The sequence below is a fragment of the Brassica rapa genome, chromosome A02 (genome assembly GCF_000309985.2).
Source record: "Brassica rapa cultivar Chiifu-401-42 chromosome A02, CAAS_Brap_v3.01, whole genome shotgun sequence".
NCBI classification, from domain to species: domain Eukaryota; kingdom Viridiplantae; phylum Streptophyta; class Magnoliopsida; order Brassicales; family Brassicaceae; genus Brassica; species Brassica rapa.
Window position 1 is genome coordinate 8,762,473 of NC_024796.2, and position 18,322 is coordinate 8,780,794.

The window sequence follows — 18,322 nt, forward strand, 5'->3', positions numbered from 1 at the left end:
TTAAAAGATGAATGGTAAAGAAAAATAGTCAGCTAAAAATTTGACGAAAAGACTCTACCACTTTAATTCTGTTAACATTTGTCACCTTCCGTTGTGGTATTTATGGAGGAAACATACATTACGAAATTAAATTAAAGAGTTTTTTCGTCGAATTGTTAGTTGAAAAGTTATTTTGCCATTCATTTTTAGTTTAGGATTTTTTTAGTAAATGTCATTAAATGTATTAAAATCTTTATCATCACTTTTGCATATATGCTTTTAAAAATTATTTAAAAATAATCATGCCTTGTTTTTATGGAAGCAGGAAAAAGTATGAATCGAAATCCGAAAATCTTGTAAAGAGGAGAAGGGCTGACACCGTAAATCAATATTCCTTTTACAGCATCACTATCATTACTCTGTTCAACTATCACCAAATGCTGTTTCATTGAGCCTGCTAAGCTTATAGGGATTATATTCAAGGAAATATATAAGAACATCTAGCATCTGTTTTTTGAGATTTTAAGAACGACCTATATGTTAGTTCATGGAAGAATAAAAATCGACACTTCTTCAGTACAGCATCGATAAAACACATTTTAAGTTAAATTCTTGTACACTTGAATGTCAATTCACTATCGAAACTAGTTGTTTGGACCATTATAAAACCACATTTCTCAACAATATGTTTACAGAGAAGAAAGTGTGAGATATTTTGTCATTTAATGTAAGCAACTGTACATCCATGGTTCATAGGATTTGCCTGCTCATACCTTGAGACACGACTGTGTCTGCTTAACCTCTCAAGCACCAGCTCCTTTATAACTCCTGTTCCCATTCCATGGATGATAAAGAGGATCGAACCTGATTCTCTTCCCGAAACGGCCATGTCTAGCTGGTAAATTGCTTCTTCCACCCGCATTCCTCTTAGATCCAGTGTGTTCTTTGAGGTCTGAATACGCACTGGTTCGCTCTGCATCTGCAACACACTGCCTAGCTCTTTCATGCTTACCTGTGCAAAGTATATCAGCTACCATAAGAACTGATGTTGCAACCAAAATCATCATTTTATTATTTGCACCTGTCTTTTTGAACGTAGAGAACGATTAGGTGTTTCAGTGGTTTTGGTACGAGGAAGGGGCGCTATGTCCTTTCTGTTGACGCGTACCCTCATCTTACCCTGCTGGACAAGAACTGTCTCATCGTCTCCAGGTTCTTCAACCACGGTCCCTAACTTACCTCCCAATCCAGTCACTATAACCTTTTCACCTGCTTGCGGCGAGTAGTCGCTATACCCTTCTTCCTCTGTTAATAAGAGATCTTTAGGACAATAGTCTTCAATTATATCCGCAACTGCCTCTTCGGTTTTCAGAATTAAGGAATTGTATTCATCAGCCGTAACAGTTTCTAGCTGACTTTCAAATTCAGCCGCCAGTTTCTGCATCTTTGACTTGGCAGAGATTAAATCTTCTTGCACCTTTTGTGTTTCTTTCTTTAAAAGAGCCTTCTCACGTTTCTCAAGATCACGCGACTCATGCTCAAGCTTCATGAATAATATCAAGAAAACAAAATTCGTAAATAACATTTTAACCAATCTAATTTGTCCTTTGAAATAAAGAAAGCAATACCTCACGGTAAAGGTTCATTAAATCTCTATGTAAAGCTGCAGCTTTGGTCGCCTGAAGATTTAGCTTAATCCTTTCTTCCACAAGAGACTGAAACAGCGAGCCTTTCCGCTCTACCTCCTGCTCTGGCTTTAACCTCTCCCTCCATTCATGTGCATTCTCTAGTATCCTTCCATTGAAACCAATGGACTTAGCCACTCTCAATGCATTTGATTCACCGGTACTTCCCCACAGTACTCTGAATGTAGGCTGCAAAGTTTCCATAGAGAACTCCATCGCAGCGTTTTGGAATCGAGTCTCGTTATCCTTCAAGCGACTCAAGTCACCGTAGTGTGTGGACACAACCGCCACATTAACACGGTTTTTAATATACCGTAGGATGCTCGTAGCGAGCGCCACACCTTCTGAAGGATCAGTCCCGCTACAGATTTCGTCTAGTAGGACAAGCGAGTTTTCTGAAGCGATGTTAAGTATCTGACGTATCCGTGAGATGTGGCCACTAAAGGTTGATAGACTTTGCTCCAAAGACTGAAAAATAACATTAAACGTTTTAGATTTGTTCACAACAAAAGTTTAAGTAGCATGTAATTAATACCTGAGGATCTCCAATATCAGCGAGAATAAGATCAAACCAAGGCAACCTCGGGCGATTCTTAGCAGGCAAATACATCCCTGACTTGGACATTAGAGAGACTAATCCCAATGTCTTCAACAAAGCGGTCTTTCCTCCAGTGTTAGGACCCGAGATGACGACTACTTTGGATCTGCTTTCAACCTTAATGTCTATTGGCACAGGGAAGAGGCTTCCACTATTTGGGCTGCTGCCTAATACGGATCCAAGAAGCAACGGGTGCTGCACAGAATCAATGTCTACAGCTAGAGATGTACAGTCTCCATCATCCATGTCCAGTGTTTTAGTTAGTTTGGGATAGACACCATTCATCCACTTTGCATGTGATGCTCTTGCAAAAGCAACGTCAAGCTGTAGTATCCTATCCAACAAATGCAGTATCCCCCTCTGTGCCGCCGACACCTCAGAAGTCAAAATGCTCAAGATAGCCATTTCCTCAGCTTTCTCTGAGTAAGCGTGTCTCACTTCCATGTTATTAAGCTCTACCGCCTCTTTTGGTTCCATATAGCATGTGGCCCCTGAGCTGCTAACGCTTAGCACGACACCACCTGGAAGCAAACGTTTGCGTATAGCTCTGATAGCTACGCACATCCTCGATCTCCGCTTGGTTACGGTGGGCCTGTCGATTCCCCCGGCTCGATAAATCTTGGTAGATACTTTCTTCAAAAGAGAATCCAAAGTCTCCATGTTTCTCTTCCGTTCGGATCTTATGATCTCGAGATCTTCGCTAGCTCTGTCGAGAATCACAGACGTGTTGGAGTCGATACAAAAACCAATCTTGTGCTCCAATGTGGTCTTGAAATCACAGCCCTCGAGTATCTTTACGAGAGGTGTAACCCTACAAGATAAGTAAAAAGATAAGAGGCATGAGCTTTCTAAAACATTCACTGCACTTCAGACAAAACTAAAACTATCTACAAATAGCAATACGAACTTTGGATATAACAACTCTACACATGGAATGCCTAGTAAAACCAAAATGTTCAAGAAATCGCTAGGCGGTTGTTATGTGCTTTACAGAAGATTATTGTTCGGGCAGGTGCCTAGACTGATTAAATCCGTTTAGAATAATCTATCTGATTTGTTGTCTAGGCTAAACGCCTATACCGATTTTTAGAACACTGACAAAAACTGTAGCTGAGTTACTGTATTGTTTCTATAAACATTTCATAATAAAAGGACCTCGCAGTCACTTGTTCAAGCAATTGCTAGGCGGTTGTTATGTGCTTTATAGAAAGATTGTTATGTGCTTTATAGAAAGATTATTGTTTAGGCCGGTGCCTACCGTTTAAAAAAATCTATCTGATTTGTCGTTTAGGCAACCTAAACCGATTTTTAGAACACTGAGTAAAACTGTAGCTGAGTTACTGTATTGTTTCTATAAACATTTTAATGAAAAATGAGAGGATTAAGACTTCTGATTATACCGCTTATCACTATTAGCTGCTCTTCGTAGTTTCTCAAAGACTGATGAAGCAGCCATTAGCGTGCCACGCACGGCGCAGAGCTCTCTAACGGTGAGCAACTGACCAGCCATAGCACGCTCCACTATTTCAGACAAGTCCAGGATCTCAGACAGGCCCAACCGCCGCGGCTCCATCGCTTCCATGGCAGCCAGCGCAGCAGCCGTCTCGTCGAGGAGGCTCCTGCTCTCCTCCGGGGAATTTCCCACCGGAATATCGGCGGTTTTGGTGGCGGAGAGGCCCATCGAGGTGGAGGCGAAGGGAGAGAGCTGATTGCAGAGGGCGCGCCATTCCAGGACCTCTAGAGTTTGGCTTTCGATTGACTGTGAGTCGTCGGCGCGTAAAATTGACGAAGAGGTGATGCGTAAGGAGGAGGGAGAGGAGGCGCGTGGAAAGGAGGGGGAGGCGGCGCGTGAGGACCTGAGGTGAATAGCCGTCGGTATGAGTAAATGGAGGGAAAGGGTGTTCATGCCTCTTGTGGACGACGGATATCTTTTTAGCTACTTGAGAAAATAATAAATACAGAGAGGGTTGGTTATCTGTTTAATTTTTTTTTTTTTTGTGTTAAAAATAAAACAGTGGCTAGTTTAGTAGTTCTGAGTAGATACCGTAAGATAAACTCTCTCTTGATTTCTCTCCACCTTCTCTCTACAGAACAACCTTTTTCCGATCTGATCTCTGTTTTCCGGCCGACGATTGTGGGCTCTCATAGCCACGTCGTCGGTCGGGTTTTGTTTTCTTCCGTCTCTTTTGTGTTGTGTTTCAAAACTTCATGAGTCTACAAAATCAGATCTTCATCTTGATTCCCAGATCTTATTTTGGTGGCAAAGTTTCTAACGGTTTTGGATCAGTCGACATCTTGCATGTTCGATGGCGATTCAGTTTCGTTGATTTCTCTCTTTGCATGCTGGATATGTAACTGTTTCAAAAGTTCGCTTTTGTCTCCCACTCTGAACCAACTTTCATCTGGGATGTTCGCTATGTGTTTGCTTCTGGTGGTAGTTTGCTGCGATCTGAGAATATCCGACTTCTTCTCAAGGAGTAAGGAGTAGAGGCTTCGGTCCTCTAAGCATCTTGGCGTAGGTTGACGAATGGTAAAAAACAGAAGGTGGTCCTTCGTCTTCCTCGGTTTGTTCACATCATCTCTTGACTCGTGGCTTCTTCTGTTTATGAAGCAATATAATGAGTTCATGTGTGGCATTAACCAGAATAAAGTTCGCCTGAAGATGTTATCTGTCTTATCTTTCTCAAATCTCAGTCAAATTACTTGCTAGGGTGTCTTGTTATTATGATTTAGATCTGTTTATTTTGTTTTCTCTTGTTGTTTCTTGTGGTTTCCGGGGATTCTGTTTGGTCCGCTGGCTTAGTTTCCAGGAAAATCCTTTATTTTCTCTGGCTTTGGATTCTGGGGGTTTTGATAAACTCGCCAGCTATGATAGATATGTTTCTTTGTGTATGATCTTGATGTAATATGGAATCAATATAATCTTTCAGTGTTAAAAAAAAAGTTTAGTAGTTCTGAGTAGGCATTGACTTAGTTGATCAAAAAAAAAAAAGAGTAGGCATTGACTTCCGGCTCTTCGGGTCAGGTTCAAATGGAATTTCGTCGGCTCCGGATTCTTCGAATCTTGGAAAGTTAAATCCATATAAGTACCTATAAACTTTTGGATCGGGTTTGAATCGGATCTTGTCGAATCTCGATCGAGTCGGGTCTATAATTTCAATATCCATAAAATACTTGTAATTATCGGATATATTTTGGATTCGAAACGGTTCGTGTATATAGGATCCGAAATACCCGAACTGAACCCGAAAACTTATACAATATCCAAAAACTCTAAAATATCCGAAGAACCACAAAAATACCCAAAATACTAGAAAATTAACTCAAAATCAGATTTGAAAATCTAAAAAAATACCCAAATTATATTTTCTGAAAATCTAATTTTTTTATCTAAAACATGTAATTATACTCAAAAATCTGAATCCCAAACTTAAAAAATATTCAAACTACCAAACATATATCTAATTACTCCAATATACCTAATATATAATAATTTTCGGATACCCGATCGAATTTCAGATAGGATCTGGATTCAAACCGAACTCCACAGATTCAAAAAAAAGACCTGACATATACTTTAGCATAGATCCAGACCCAAATCTGAACCTCTATTTTCGAGTCGATTTCGGTTTAGATCTTTGGGTCCGATTAAAATGTCAGAGCTTAGTTTTGATTTTTTTTTTTTTTTTTGAAATTAAACAACAGTGGCTAGTTTAGTAGTTTTGGAAGAAAAAAGACGATTCTCTAAACTAAATTACCGGACCAAAGTGCGAAGCAAGACTCGATTGCTTCTTGTCTCCCTAAGATCTCAATTCTCTAAAACCTTCTCTAAAATAAACGATTCTTCAGGGTTTTAGAGAAGAAAAAAAACTGTAGATGGCCGTGTGGAGTTGCTTACGCGCCTCCTCAACGCGCCGCCGTTTCTCTACTCTCCCTCTCCTCTTCTTCTCCCACTCTCCTTCCTTCAACGCCGTCGATCCTCTCTTCCCCCCTCCGCCTTCTCTTCCATCTCCCTCACCGTGTTTCTCCTCTCTCCACCGTCGACTGTTCTCTTCTCTGCCCCCCGGCGGCGCTCCAGAGCTTGGACCAGAATTACCAACCGCTTCTCAAGATATCATCATCACCGATGATTCTTCTCTGCCGGTACTCGCCGTCGTTGATCTTCTCGACGGGTTCCATCAGTTTACAGGGTTGCCTTGGTGGATGATTATCGCATCTTCGACTGTTGCTGTCAGATTAGCATTGTTGCCTTTGCTCGTTCTTCAACTCAAGAAATTGAAGAGGATCTCAGAGTTGTTACCTCACTGTTTGTGCTTCCTTCTCTTCTTTTGCTTCTTGTTTCAGCGTTTTTAAGCTACTTGTATTGATTATGGTTTGAATGGATTCTGCATATTCTTTTTTAAAGCCAATCCAACTGTTCTCATTTTCCTTGCAGTGCCTATGCCGATCCCTGAGAGTCCAACCTTTAGAGGATCTATTGATCAGTTTTCTATTTTTCTTAAAGAAAGTCGAGCAATTGGTTGCCCTTCCTTTTTGTGGTTTTTCCCATACTTATCCGTTCAGGTATATAAACAACTTCTAATGTGAATGTGATATATATAATCTAAAGCAGTAGTAACACTTGCTCACTTACCCTTTTGGCTTTCACGGTTTGCAGCTCCCTTGCTTTTTCTTGTTGATGGCTAGCATCCGGAAGATGTCACTAGATGGTCATCCCGGGTTTGATTCTGTAAGTTTAGACTACATAAGTTCAAATAGTCACAAAGTTACAATAGCGTTTTTTTTTGTGTGGTTATGTTTCTGATAGAATTTACTCAAATGTGTATGCCATTGCTCCTCGTTTTTATGACTTGTTTTTTTATTTGTATGGTTTTTTGGTTTAGTTGTTGTAAACTAGAACAGCATTTGGAAGATAGATGATAGTGCTAGAATTGTATTAAGAAATTGTGTACCTGTCCTTGCAGGGTGGTGTCTTATGGTTCCAGAATTTGAGTGATCTTCCTGCTGGCTCTTTTGGACCAGTCTTTCCCATTCTAATTGCTGTCTTCCATTACATCAACATACAGGTTTTTTGCCAATCGTATAACTTGAAAATAAATGTCAATAAGATCAATATTATGCTTGCTGCTCTTTAGAATTTATTTGTTCTGCATTGTTGCAGGTGGCAGTAGTGTTACGCGTCTAACTTTTAATCCCTTTTCCAGATATCTTTTGATTCACCCACAGTTCGTCAAACTACTGGCTTGACCGGGTTGCTCATGAGAGTGAGTTAGTTTAACATGTCTGCCTTACATAATTTTGTTTTGTGTTCTTGGACCACTAATTCTTCTCCACCATGAAGTTATCTTTGTATGCCACTCATGTTGACGTTGCTGTTTTCTAACTAAAACTAAGATTTCATGCTTCCAGATACTCAAGGGTTGTATTTATTTTCTGTGTTTGTAGTATTACAAGTTGTATTTGGAGATCCTAAGTGTTCCTCTGTTCTTTGTCGGCTATGCTATTCCACAGGTAAGTAATTTTCTTCTTAAAATTTCCTGCAGACTTTGAATTCTTCTTAAAAAAAAAATTCCTCGCATTACATTTTCTCAGTTATGTTTCTATAAAAACAGAAGCGATGCTGCTGTTTATGTTCCCACAGTCTGAGCATTTTTTTTTCTATTATTTTTTCAGGGAAGTCTTGTCTATTGGGTAACTAACAGTTCACTAAGTATAATTCAGGTATGCTATTTCAGTCTCTTTTCGGAATTTCAGTGAAAAAGGCGTTTCCTTGTTTAAATTCCTTACCGAGAAATCTCAACTCTGCAGCAATTGTCTCTCAAGCATCCTACAGTATTAGCAAAACTTGGTTTACTGGGTCAGGGGACCTCCTCTCCAGGCGTTGAGCACTCCATGGAGATCACTGAATCTGTGATCAAGTATGTAGACTCAGACTTGAAAGAGCAGACCCTTTCTCTACAGACGTTAGCACCAGAAGAACTTCTTTCTGTAAGTAGTGGATATATTGATCATCTGTTACTTTTATGTTCCGCTTTTTTTTTAAATGGGTGGGGGGTTTGGTGTCAGCTTTCAGTTCAGGTCTTGTCAAAAGGTGATAAAGAAACATCCATTCAGTTGCTTCGGTGTGTATTTCCAAAGACCTTCGTCATGCTCCTCTAATACTCTTTGCCTACTTTGTACTTACTGCGTGAGTATTATTGCTTTCAGATTAGCTCTTGAAAAGGATCCTGGATATGTGAGAGGTTTGGTTCTCATGGGGCAGACTTTGTTGCAGAAGATGCAGTTATCGGAAGCTACTGAATATTTAGAGCGTGCTATCTCCAAGGTTAGAAATGGATTCTGGGTTTTGATATCTATTGAATTATTTATCTCTCATTGACCCGTAGATGATCTAGTTGGTTTCGGCTTGGGACTATTTTGTACTCAGCAGCAAAGTTCTTTATGTTCCTTTCTCAGCTCCTTGATGAGGCTGCATCTGATGCTGAGGATGTTGAACTTTTAATGCTTGCATCTCAATGGGCTGGTGCTGCCTACGTACAACAGGTCTTGATTGAGAAATCTTTAGTCAGTTATGACTCCTTTGCCTGTTATGTTCCATTGACTCGTGACATTTGGTGTCTGAATTTGTACATGGCAGGGAAATATGAAAAGCGGAATCATACATTTGGAAAGAGTGGCGAAACTGAAAGAACCAGGTGATGCTAAAAGCAAAGAGCATTACTTTGAAGCATTGCTGCTTCTTTCAAGGTACAATACTTCTACAGCAGAACTGTCACAATACATAGTTTAGGAAATAGACCTTAAGATGATAGCTAAAGAAGCACTTGGACAACTGATTATGTGAGCATTGTGACAAACAAAAAGTTTTGGTTTTGGTTTGCTATCGCAGCGCTTTGTACAAGGAAGGGCAGAGTCATGAAGCTGCAAAGATTTTGCGAGTAGTGGTGGATCACAATCCGGCCTACAAACCTCTGCTAGAACAGTGTGAAGATGAGAATGAGCTCGTTAGCGATCTTGCAAGTAGCAGGAAGGATCATTTCTGACTAATCTCCATTATTTTTTTGAGTATTTGATTGATATGTTTTCTCTGTGGAGACGGTTCAACCATGTCAATAAGTAATTACTTATATCAAGTTGAATATTTACACGGTATACTTGTATTGAATATATGACAATACTTTATCCATGATTTGACCCTTTTCCTTTTTTGCAAGAGCGTAGCCTGCAACCTTGGACGTTTTCTCTTGAGAGTTCACTATGAAATGCTAATATTAAACTTAGACCAGATTTAGACCAATTATAGATTCAAATTCATTGAAGATGTGAATCTGCTCTAGAGACATCACTAAAGAAAACTGGACATTGATGGACATTTTGGGAATTGTGCTAGATTAGTGATATGTACTTTTTCTATTAGGCATGCGAGTTTGGATAATTCGGATAACTTGGTTCGGACAGTTTGGTTTGACTAAAAATCTCTCCGAATTGAACTATAAAAAGTTCAGTTTGGTATTCATATAGTTCGGTTTTTAAAATTTTCACCGAAACTAAATGAAATTTTTTAATTTGGATTATATTTCAGTTAAAAATTTGGGTAAAATTTTTAAATAATTCAAATAATTCGATTTGGATTATTTGGTTAACACAGTACAAAATCTTGGTTAATTCAGTTATTTTATTACGAAATTTTGTTAATCTTTTATTTTTTTTTTCTCAAAAAACAAGCTAACCAATTATGAACCGAACATAAAACCAAATTTTTTCTAAGTTTTTCTATAAACTTGCCAAATCAAACCAACCAAACTAACTGAAATTTTGGTTCGATTCGGTTACAAATATCAAAATTTTGGTTCGATTCGGTTAAAAATACCAGGCCTAGTTTATATGAAGGAGAAGCTTATGCATCTGGGTCAAACTTTCTTAAGAGTTAAGAGTAACAAGTCCATACACTCAAAAAAAGTTGAAAGGTGAAATGTGCGATAGAAAACAGCTTAAAGAAGGGGACAGAAGGAGATTATTTGCAAATCCAAATCAATAAAACTAGGACAAAAGTCACAAAAAAATACAGAAAGTTGAGATTTACTACACATTACATGTTTGAGACTTGAAAGAGTCTGACCCTAGCACACAAGCACACCATCAAACTAGTTTATTCCAATAACAGACATAAGGAAGCGAAGTCTAACACAAACATTTGCAATATCATGACTATCCTGGTTCATCAAACTTGACTGAGGAGGCTCAACCACGCCTGTGAAAACATAAAGGGCCTTTAACTCTTCTGCATACGTAGCACTCCTTGCAACACTGTATCCTACTACCTTCCTCAACTCTTCCATCTTCTCCCATATTTTCTCCTCACTGTACACCTGCAAATCACCACACTCCTCTTTAATTTCAATCAAAACTCTACATATTTCGACAGATTCACTATTTTTGACATCATCTGTAGAATCAAGCACAATATTAATCTACCATCACAGGCATGGTTTTTGAAGCTACTCATTCATCTTGGAGATATAAGCAGAGAGTTGAGTCCCAAAAAGTTACTACATGCCTAAATATATGCAAAGACACCGTCACATTTGAAAAAAAACATCAGTCCAAGAACATACTCAAGACACGTAAAGCATTACCAAACCACCACCATCATAATAAATGTATGCACAATCTGTCCTCCAAAGTAAAGAGAGCCCAAAACATGAGAGTTCAGAAGGATGAGTCAAAACCGGTTACCTGCACGCCCGGTTTTTTTCTTTTTCTTAGTTGTGTTTTTTCGTTTCTCTTCCCCTGTTCCACTTGGCGCACTTACGGCTTGGTCTACCGGCTGGTCAAGAGATCAGAGAATGATTTTAAAACAATTTTTTTGTCAGTTATCTAGAACTTCTGACACTTGTATAACATTTACATCTTAAGGAGTGTTAACTTCCATCAATTACGAATTAACCTTGTTTCTTGATCCTTAACTAGGACATTTATAAATAAGCATTGGGATTTAAAGGACTGACACGGCCTCGAGACTATTGGACCCAACCTATAAACTAAGTTCACATCAAACATCACAAGACCATTGATAGAATTCAACATCGAACAAAAGTTTAACAAAACCATTTTGATGTTGTTGATCTTCTAATGTTGACATGCCATGAACCATTACTAATAATCATATTATTGGGCCAGTGAATCAATCAACAGCATAATCATATTAGTAAGTAGAATTTCAAGCCGTAAAACAAATCCAATAACAACAATGTTTGCAGATTAGAATTGAGAATGGATTAAGTCTTAACCTCGTTCGAAGATGTTTCCTCTTCCTTTCCCGTAGAAGCTTCAGTTGTAGTAGTACTCTCAAGCTCCCCTGCAAAAAAGGTATTGAGTCTCGATAAGAGCTATTTTCACGCAAAATAACATTTTAATATAATCATCACAAACAACCTTCACGTCCAGTCTTAAGTGCTTCTTGCTTTGCAGTCTGATCTTGAACCTTCTCTGGCTTGGCATCTCCTGATTTTTCACCGTCTTGTACTTCTTTCTCAGATCTACCCTCGTCCCTTATTTTCTCTATCATCCTCGTTGATTCTTTCGACATCTCATCATCTTCCTCACTCTGTATGAGAACCGGTTCCGCCCCGTCAAATTCGGCCATGCCTGCTGCACCTTGACCAAGCTTGGCGGCCTCAAACGAATATTCATCTTTCTCTATTCCACTACTTGTTTCTTCATTAGGAGGAAGAAGAGTCCTCATGATCTTTTGAGTACAAGCGTAGTTTGCCAAGAAGAGACAAAAAGGAACTGAGGAGATGAAGGCGATGGTAGAGGCGACAACAAGTGGAGGAAACAGGAGTGGAGCTGAAGACACTACAACACCAGCTGTAAGAACCTTCTTCCCAACACTTACTGCCTTACTCCATATCCAACTTATCTTGCCTTCACTCTCTAAACACTCATTTTCCTCCATTGTTTGACTCATACTGGTGGTATCTTTACACAGAAAAAGAGAGATGAAAAAGCGGTTAAACAAATTGCCTTAATCCCAAGTGATTTGAGAAGAAACTTCATGCAAACACAATTTCTTATATGTTTAAGCACGTAAACAAATTCTGATAAAATGGTTAGCTTTATTTCATCTTCCTGTACAAGTCCATAATCAACTAACAAAATCAACGTAAAGAGATGAAAACTCTATAATTTGAGATGGGAAAAGGTTTAATTAAACAGGAAAAAGGGAAAACACAAACCTGTTTATGGTAGATTCAGTAGAGCAAGTAGGAGAGAACAATGGGTGGTAGAGACGGAGAAAACTAGAGGCACAAAACTTCTTTAGAGAGAGACAAAATGGAGAAAACACACAAAGAAAGACAAATGACACACGTCGAGAACTGAAGATTGCATGGTTTTATGTCGCAACGTGCCTCTTTGCTTTCTCATCATCCACTTGTTCAATTAATCCTCAGTCATGAAAAAGGAAATGGTTGTGTTCTTTTTTTTTTTTTTTGTCAGCATATAATGGTTGTGTTCGAAACCTGATTTAATTAGGATCAAAACTTCACCACTAAGTGATGCGCAGGTAACATAGATCATCTAACCATGAGATTATCAACTACTATAATTAAGAGAAAACAGAGAATCTATGTGAACCGAATTGTTTTAAGAACTTCAAGCAGAAAACTCATAGAAGATTAAGTTACCAAAATACAAAATGTAATTTTGAAGATGAATCATGCAAAAGTAAATAGATACTTCACTTGTGTTTTAAGTATACAAACTATATGCCGAAGATATGGACCGTTCAAGATTAGTAGATACTTCACTTGTGTGTTAAATACGTCACTTGTGTGTTAAGTATGATCACAAACAACCTCATATGGTCACAAATGATTTTAACAAGAACCAAACATGGTTCCAGTTCCTTTTCTTTTCTTTTGCTAATTTAATTAAAGTTTAAAAAAGAAAATTAGAGACTGCAATCTTTCCAGCTTTGTTTTAAGGTTTAGTATTTTAAAGCAACACCAAAGGAAATGCATAGTGCGTTAGAACATAATAAGCAAACATGTATGAAAGAGATCGAGCAACCCTCAGAAGCCTCCTCTTACTCTGGAACCGGAACCAGACTTGGTACAAATACATAACCAATCTTAGTAATGCAACCCTTATCACCACGTCTATGTCGTCCTGTCTCAACTAGTTTCTCGACCACACCTTCACATATTTCGTAAACATTGACGTATATATCTTTATTTTTGACATCTTCTTCCTTGCGCCATAACATGATCCTATTGGTCTTGTGGATGAAGAATGTCATATTATTGATATATTCACGGGATAATCTCGAGGGATATTGGAGAGTCACATTAAAATACTTGCTCCACGAAACAACTTCATCAGTCACCTTGTTTGTAATCCACACCTGAATATTCCCATATTTATCTTTAGATAACTTAGAAAGCCTATCTCCTCTGAAACCTGATAGGCGTGGCAAAAGCCAAACATCATCACGATTTATAAAGGGAAGACAGCATGTTTCTTTGAATATCTCTCTGGAAAAATCAAAACACAGGATGAAGTTTTCATTTTGGGAGTTATCTATGTCCCTTTTAACAAACCAATACATGTTTCCATCCATAGACACAGCTTCGTCATACCATGCATACCAAGAATACGCACAAGAGTAATCAACACTTCTCCAGAGTTTAGTCTTGAACTCATATATCTCAGCCTCTTCATGTCCTAATTTATTACAAAACCTCAAGATCTTGTAGTTCTCACGGGATAGATTGTCGTATCCAAAACCATAGATATCCCAATGCCCTGTGTAAGAAATCGAGAGTTCGATCCATTTGACTAGGCTCAAAAACGGATTCCAAACTGCGAGATTTCTATCTATATTATCAGATTTAAATTTACATAGCAATAATCCATCGCAGTGAATCATTGAATAAATATCAGATGGACCTTGTAGACTGGAAAGGGCTAGGGTCTCAAGATTGATGAACTGATACAACTTATGATCATGGACTCGGATGAGTCCTTCCCGGGAGAGTTCCAAGTGTTTGTAAATGAATCTACTACTAGATTTTGACCCACCCTTAAAAGGGCGGGTATATTTTTTGTTTTATTTTATTGTAAAATATTAATTTTCTGTCTCATATTTTTCTTTGTAATGATATTTGTATTTTTCTGTAATCATATGTGTTAAATTTTTAATTACTATTAGTAAGAGGTTTTGATAATTTGATTGAATTTGTGATGTTGGATACTCTACATGTGCTATCGTTAAAATTATATGGTTTTCATTTTTTTTATTTCATGTATAATTATAATAATGTTATAATTATACATAATAATTTGCCATGACGTTAAATATGAATTTTGTAAATTTTGATCCAGGGCCACGTGAATTGTTAAAAATCGCGACAACGTCTTAATTGGCTTAATTGGTTCAAACGCAGAGGTTGCGGTTGCGGTTGTGGGAGTTTGTGGATGCGGACGGTTGCGGTTTCTAGCGGTTTTAAGAGATTTGTACGATTGGTACTGCGGTTAAAAATTGGTGCGTTTGCGGGTGACTTATGACTGGTTAACTACCAAATGTGGTAACAGTCAAATAATAAATTAACAATATTTACATTTAATATAATTATAAAAATATCAAAAATCATAAAATTATAATAAATATAAAATTTATATTTAGAAAGTTATAATTTTAATTTTTGAAAATTTATTGAAATTTTTTTTATTATAAAATTTTATAATATTAATTAAAATATAATAGATATATTTTAATATTTTCATAATCTCAATTTTAAATTTTTTATTAAATAATTTTACTTTTGTATATATATTGTTTTAAAAAAAAAATTTTACCCTCCAGCTAACGTTTGCGGTTTGAAGCGGTTTGAAGCGGTTTATAGCGATTTGAGTGATTGTTGCAAACCGCCGACAACCGCTACCAACCGCAAAAGCTGCGTTTGGATTTAAATAAATAGTGAAAATTTGGATTCTGACCCGCCCTTTTATTTTTTGTTTATTTTTTTTTGAGAAATTTAATTTTTGTATTTGTGTTATTTTTGTAATCATATTTGTTTTTAGTATTAATTTAATTTAATATAATTTTTGGTAACTATATTAAATATGTCAAATTGCATAATTATATGTCATATGTATTTCAAAAATTATTTTTAAACTTTATTTTTAAAATTTGCAACATATTATATTTTCTTAGTAGTTGCCTAACATAATTAGTCAAGAAAAATATTCGTATCCAAAAAATCTGACTCGGAATCGACCCAAAAATCAAAGTTTCATAATCTATTAGATTTGGCATATATACTTGAATGGTTCTTAAAAGATATCCGAAAACCAATATCAAATCCAACACGCACAGAAAACCGAACAAAAGTTTTGAAAAATATTTGAAAGATAATTTTTAATATATTTTGTTAAATATATATATGTAAATGGGTTAATAAGGTCTTCAATAAATATTTAACAAATATTTTTAATCGAATAACCTATTTAAAACCCGTTAAACTAAAACCCGTAGAATATATTTTTATAAATAATACTTCCATAATAATATCAACTGATCATGTTCCTAATTTAATAGAATAGATGGATTAAATAATTTAATTTTCTTATAAAAAAACTATCTAGAAAAATAAAAATTTTAAATAAATAGTGACAATTTGGATTTTGGTTAGATATGGAAGTTTGTTGATTTTAAATTTTGGGGTCACAGGAGTACATATATTTCAGGATAATGAGTTAGATATAGGAGTTGTATATATATTTCACGAAATTTGTTGTCATTTATAAAATTTGTTGCCTTTATAATAGGAGTTTAATTGGTTGTGTAAGGTGGTTACGTAAAATTCTTAATTGAGTTTAGTAGAATAGATTTTTTAATTGAAAAATAGAAGTTTTATATGTTTGTAGTCCTTAAAAATAGGACATTAGTGGTTATGGAACTGGTTTGTTATTGTTGTTTACGTTTTATTTAAAAAGTGGCAATCAAATTTTCCTGAAAAGTAGGATTTTAGAATTGCTAGAACTGCCGTGAAAATTTAATAGTATTGATAAAGTGATATAAGCAGTTTTATGTAGATGATGTATATTTTTTTTAATTGGACTCAACTATTATCAATGGGGCATGTTTCTGTTTTAATAGTATTGATCATTTAAAAGAGCACACCATTGTTTGCATGTGAACTTGAATCGTACCAAAGATTCGACCGGAACCTTGTAAAGTATATTTTCTACCAAGTCAAAAGGCAGCAGCGACCAGGAAGCGATTGATGAAGCCATGGATAAAAAAACAGAAAATCGGTTACACCTAAGAGAAAACAAGCAAAACTTTATTCCTTCTGTGCGAGCAAGTTGATCACTGAGAGAAAGTCAAATTTCATTTCTTTAAACAACAAAAATGTAGTTTTTGAATATTTATAGAGGGTGTTATTCCATGCATCATTGATTTTAATTTCTACTCTATAAATTTTATAATTTATAAAATTAAAATTATAAAATCTGATATCATTTACTGAATTTATTTTTGTGGATTCTAAAATCTCTCTAATATATCTTTGCTTTTATTTTTAATAATTTACTCATAGACTGATAGAAAGTTTACTAATCTTTTTTCTCAAATGATTATGACAAAAAGATTTTTAAAAGTTAATAACACTGGATTTTAATTAAATATTTTGAAATCTTAATTGAATAACACCATATAATAATTTCTTTACAAATATAATAAAATTTAATAACATTAGATTTTAAAATATAATTTTGAATTATTAATTGAATAACAATAAACTATTGTTAGAGTTAAACTTTTAAAATTCATTACTGAATACATTAAGGAAATTAATCAAATGATATTATGTATGTACTTATATATTGTCACATTATGTTCATAGAGAAATAATTTAAAGAAAATGGATATAAAATGATATTTAATTAAGAGAAAAAAATTAGGGTAACACCAAACCAATTTTTTTGTTTCCAAACTAGCTCTCAGAGCTCAAAGTCATAAAAATAAATTTCATTAAAGAGGTAAATATACACTTATACCCTTTAAGTTAATTAATCCAAACATTAGGGTTTAGAGTTAAGGGGTGGAGTTTTGAAATTAGGGTTTAAAATTTTATAAAATAAAAAATAAAAATTTTAAAAACAGTTTCAAAAAGTATTTTTGAATTATAAAAAGAAAATTTGAAAAAAAAAATAAAAAAAATTTCGGAAAAAAAATTATAAAAAATTTCGAATCTGAAACTATAAAAAAAATTTTATTTTTATTTTTTTATTTTTATTTTATTTGTTTTTATTTATTTTTGTTTGTTTATTTAATTTTAAACCAAAGTTATTAGAAATATTTTACCCTTTAATGAAGAGAAAAAGAACAAAATAGCACTAAATCAAGTTTTTGTTCTCAAACTAGCACTCAAGGCTAAAAGTCACAAAAATAGCACTCAAGGGGTGGGGTTTAGGGTTTAGAATTTAGGGTTTAGGGTTTAGAGTTGAGAAGTGAGGTTTTGGGGATAAGATTTCAAATTTTTAAAAATAAAAAAATTTAAATTTTTCAAAAGATAAAATGCTATTTTGGTCATTTTAGTTTTTGAGTGCTATTTTTGTGATATAAACTTAGAAATGTGCTATTTTGGAGATTTGCCCTTTATATTATGACAATTCTTTCAAGAAACATTAAAATAATATTTATCAAAAATAAGAAAATGACCAAAATAAATTTTATTAAAAAAGTAAAAAATTATTTATACTCATACTTTATAGATATATATAAATAAAAATAAAAATAATTATTTAATAAATAATAATAATAATATATTTCTAATTATATTTCAATTCATACATTTTTCTTTGAATTTCATTTTTATTTTTTTAAAATTAAATAAAATAAAAAATATTAAATTTTACCTCTTTTTTCACCGAAGCTCGACTCTTCTCAAATCTAAACTTTAATTCTAGATTACTTAACTATAAAGTATAAGCGCTTATTTACCTTAAGATTCCATTCTAGACCACTAATGAATTCTACGAAGGTTGTGAG

The 18,322-nt window shown here is 35.3% G+C and overlaps 4 protein-coding genes across 6 annotated transcripts; 1 reads left to right on the forward strand and 3 right to left on the reverse strand.

Annotated features, from left to right (window-relative positions):
* Positions 1-548: 548 nt before the first annotated feature.
* Positions 549-4,233, reverse strand: LOC103852214 (endonuclease MutS2). Of its 2 annotated transcripts, none has more exons than XM_009129134.3 (5): positions 3,663-4,229; positions 2,200-3,073; positions 1,608-2,132; positions 1,061-1,522; positions 549-991 (listed from the first exon to the last, which is right to left on the reverse strand). In XM_009129134.3, the coding sequence occupies exons 1-5, from the start codon at positions 4,166-4,168 to the stop codon at positions 698-700; spliced, it is 2,661 nt and encodes an 886-aa protein (XP_009127382.2). In that variant the 5' UTR covers positions 4,169-4,229; the 3' UTR covers positions 549-697. The 2 variants fall into 2 exon arrangements, with proteins under 2 accessions (XP_009127382.2, XP_033141795.1); XM_033285904.1 differs by having other exon boundaries at positions 783-1,019; positions 3,663-4,233.
* A 1,519-nt stretch (positions 4,234-5,752) lies between these two features.
* On the forward strand, positions 5,753-9,475 carry LOC103852215 (ALBINO3-like protein 2, chloroplastic). The gene is made up of 13 exons (XM_009129135.3): positions 5,753-6,568; positions 6,698-6,825; positions 6,920-6,991; positions 7,227-7,328; positions 7,467-7,526; positions 7,708-7,773; positions 7,936-7,983; positions 8,071-8,250; positions 8,329-8,384; positions 8,470-8,587; positions 8,719-8,805; positions 8,900-9,009; positions 9,152-9,475. Exons 1-13 carry the CDS (start codon positions 6,139-6,141, stop codon positions 9,303-9,305), a joined length of 1,611 nt encoding a protein of 536 aa, XP_009127383.1. The 5' UTR covers positions 5,753-6,138; the 3' UTR covers positions 9,306-9,475.
* Positions 9,476-10,262: 787 nt separating this feature from the next.
* Positions 10,263-12,756, reverse strand: LOC103852216. 2 transcript variants are annotated; one of them, XM_009129137.3, is made up of 5 exons: positions 12,501-12,756; positions 11,698-12,243; positions 11,553-11,620; positions 10,999-11,089; positions 10,585-10,631 (listed from the first exon to the last, which is right to left on the reverse strand). In XM_009129137.3, exons 2-5 carry the CDS (start codon positions 12,230-12,232, stop codon positions 10,621-10,623), a joined length of 705 nt encoding a protein of 234 aa, XP_009127385.1. In that variant the 5' UTR covers positions 12,233-12,243; positions 12,501-12,756; the 3' UTR covers positions 10,585-10,620. The 2 variants fall into 2 exon arrangements, with proteins under 2 accessions (XP_009127384.1, XP_009127385.1); XM_009129136.3 differs by lacking the exon at positions 10,999-11,089 and having other exon boundaries at positions 10,263-10,631.
* A 465-nt stretch (positions 12,757-13,221) lies between these two features.
* LOC103852284 (putative F-box protein At3g22650) lies at positions 13,222-17,240 on the reverse strand. Its single transcript, XM_018656274.2, has 2 exons — positions 16,432-17,240; positions 13,222-14,329 (listed from the first exon to the last, which is right to left on the reverse strand). Exons 1-2 carry the CDS (start codon positions 16,561-16,563, stop codon positions 13,352-13,354), a joined length of 1,110 nt encoding a protein of 369 aa, XP_018511790.1. The 5' UTR covers positions 16,564-17,240; the 3' UTR covers positions 13,222-13,351.
* Between the last annotated feature and the right edge of the window lie 1,082 nt (positions 17,241-18,322).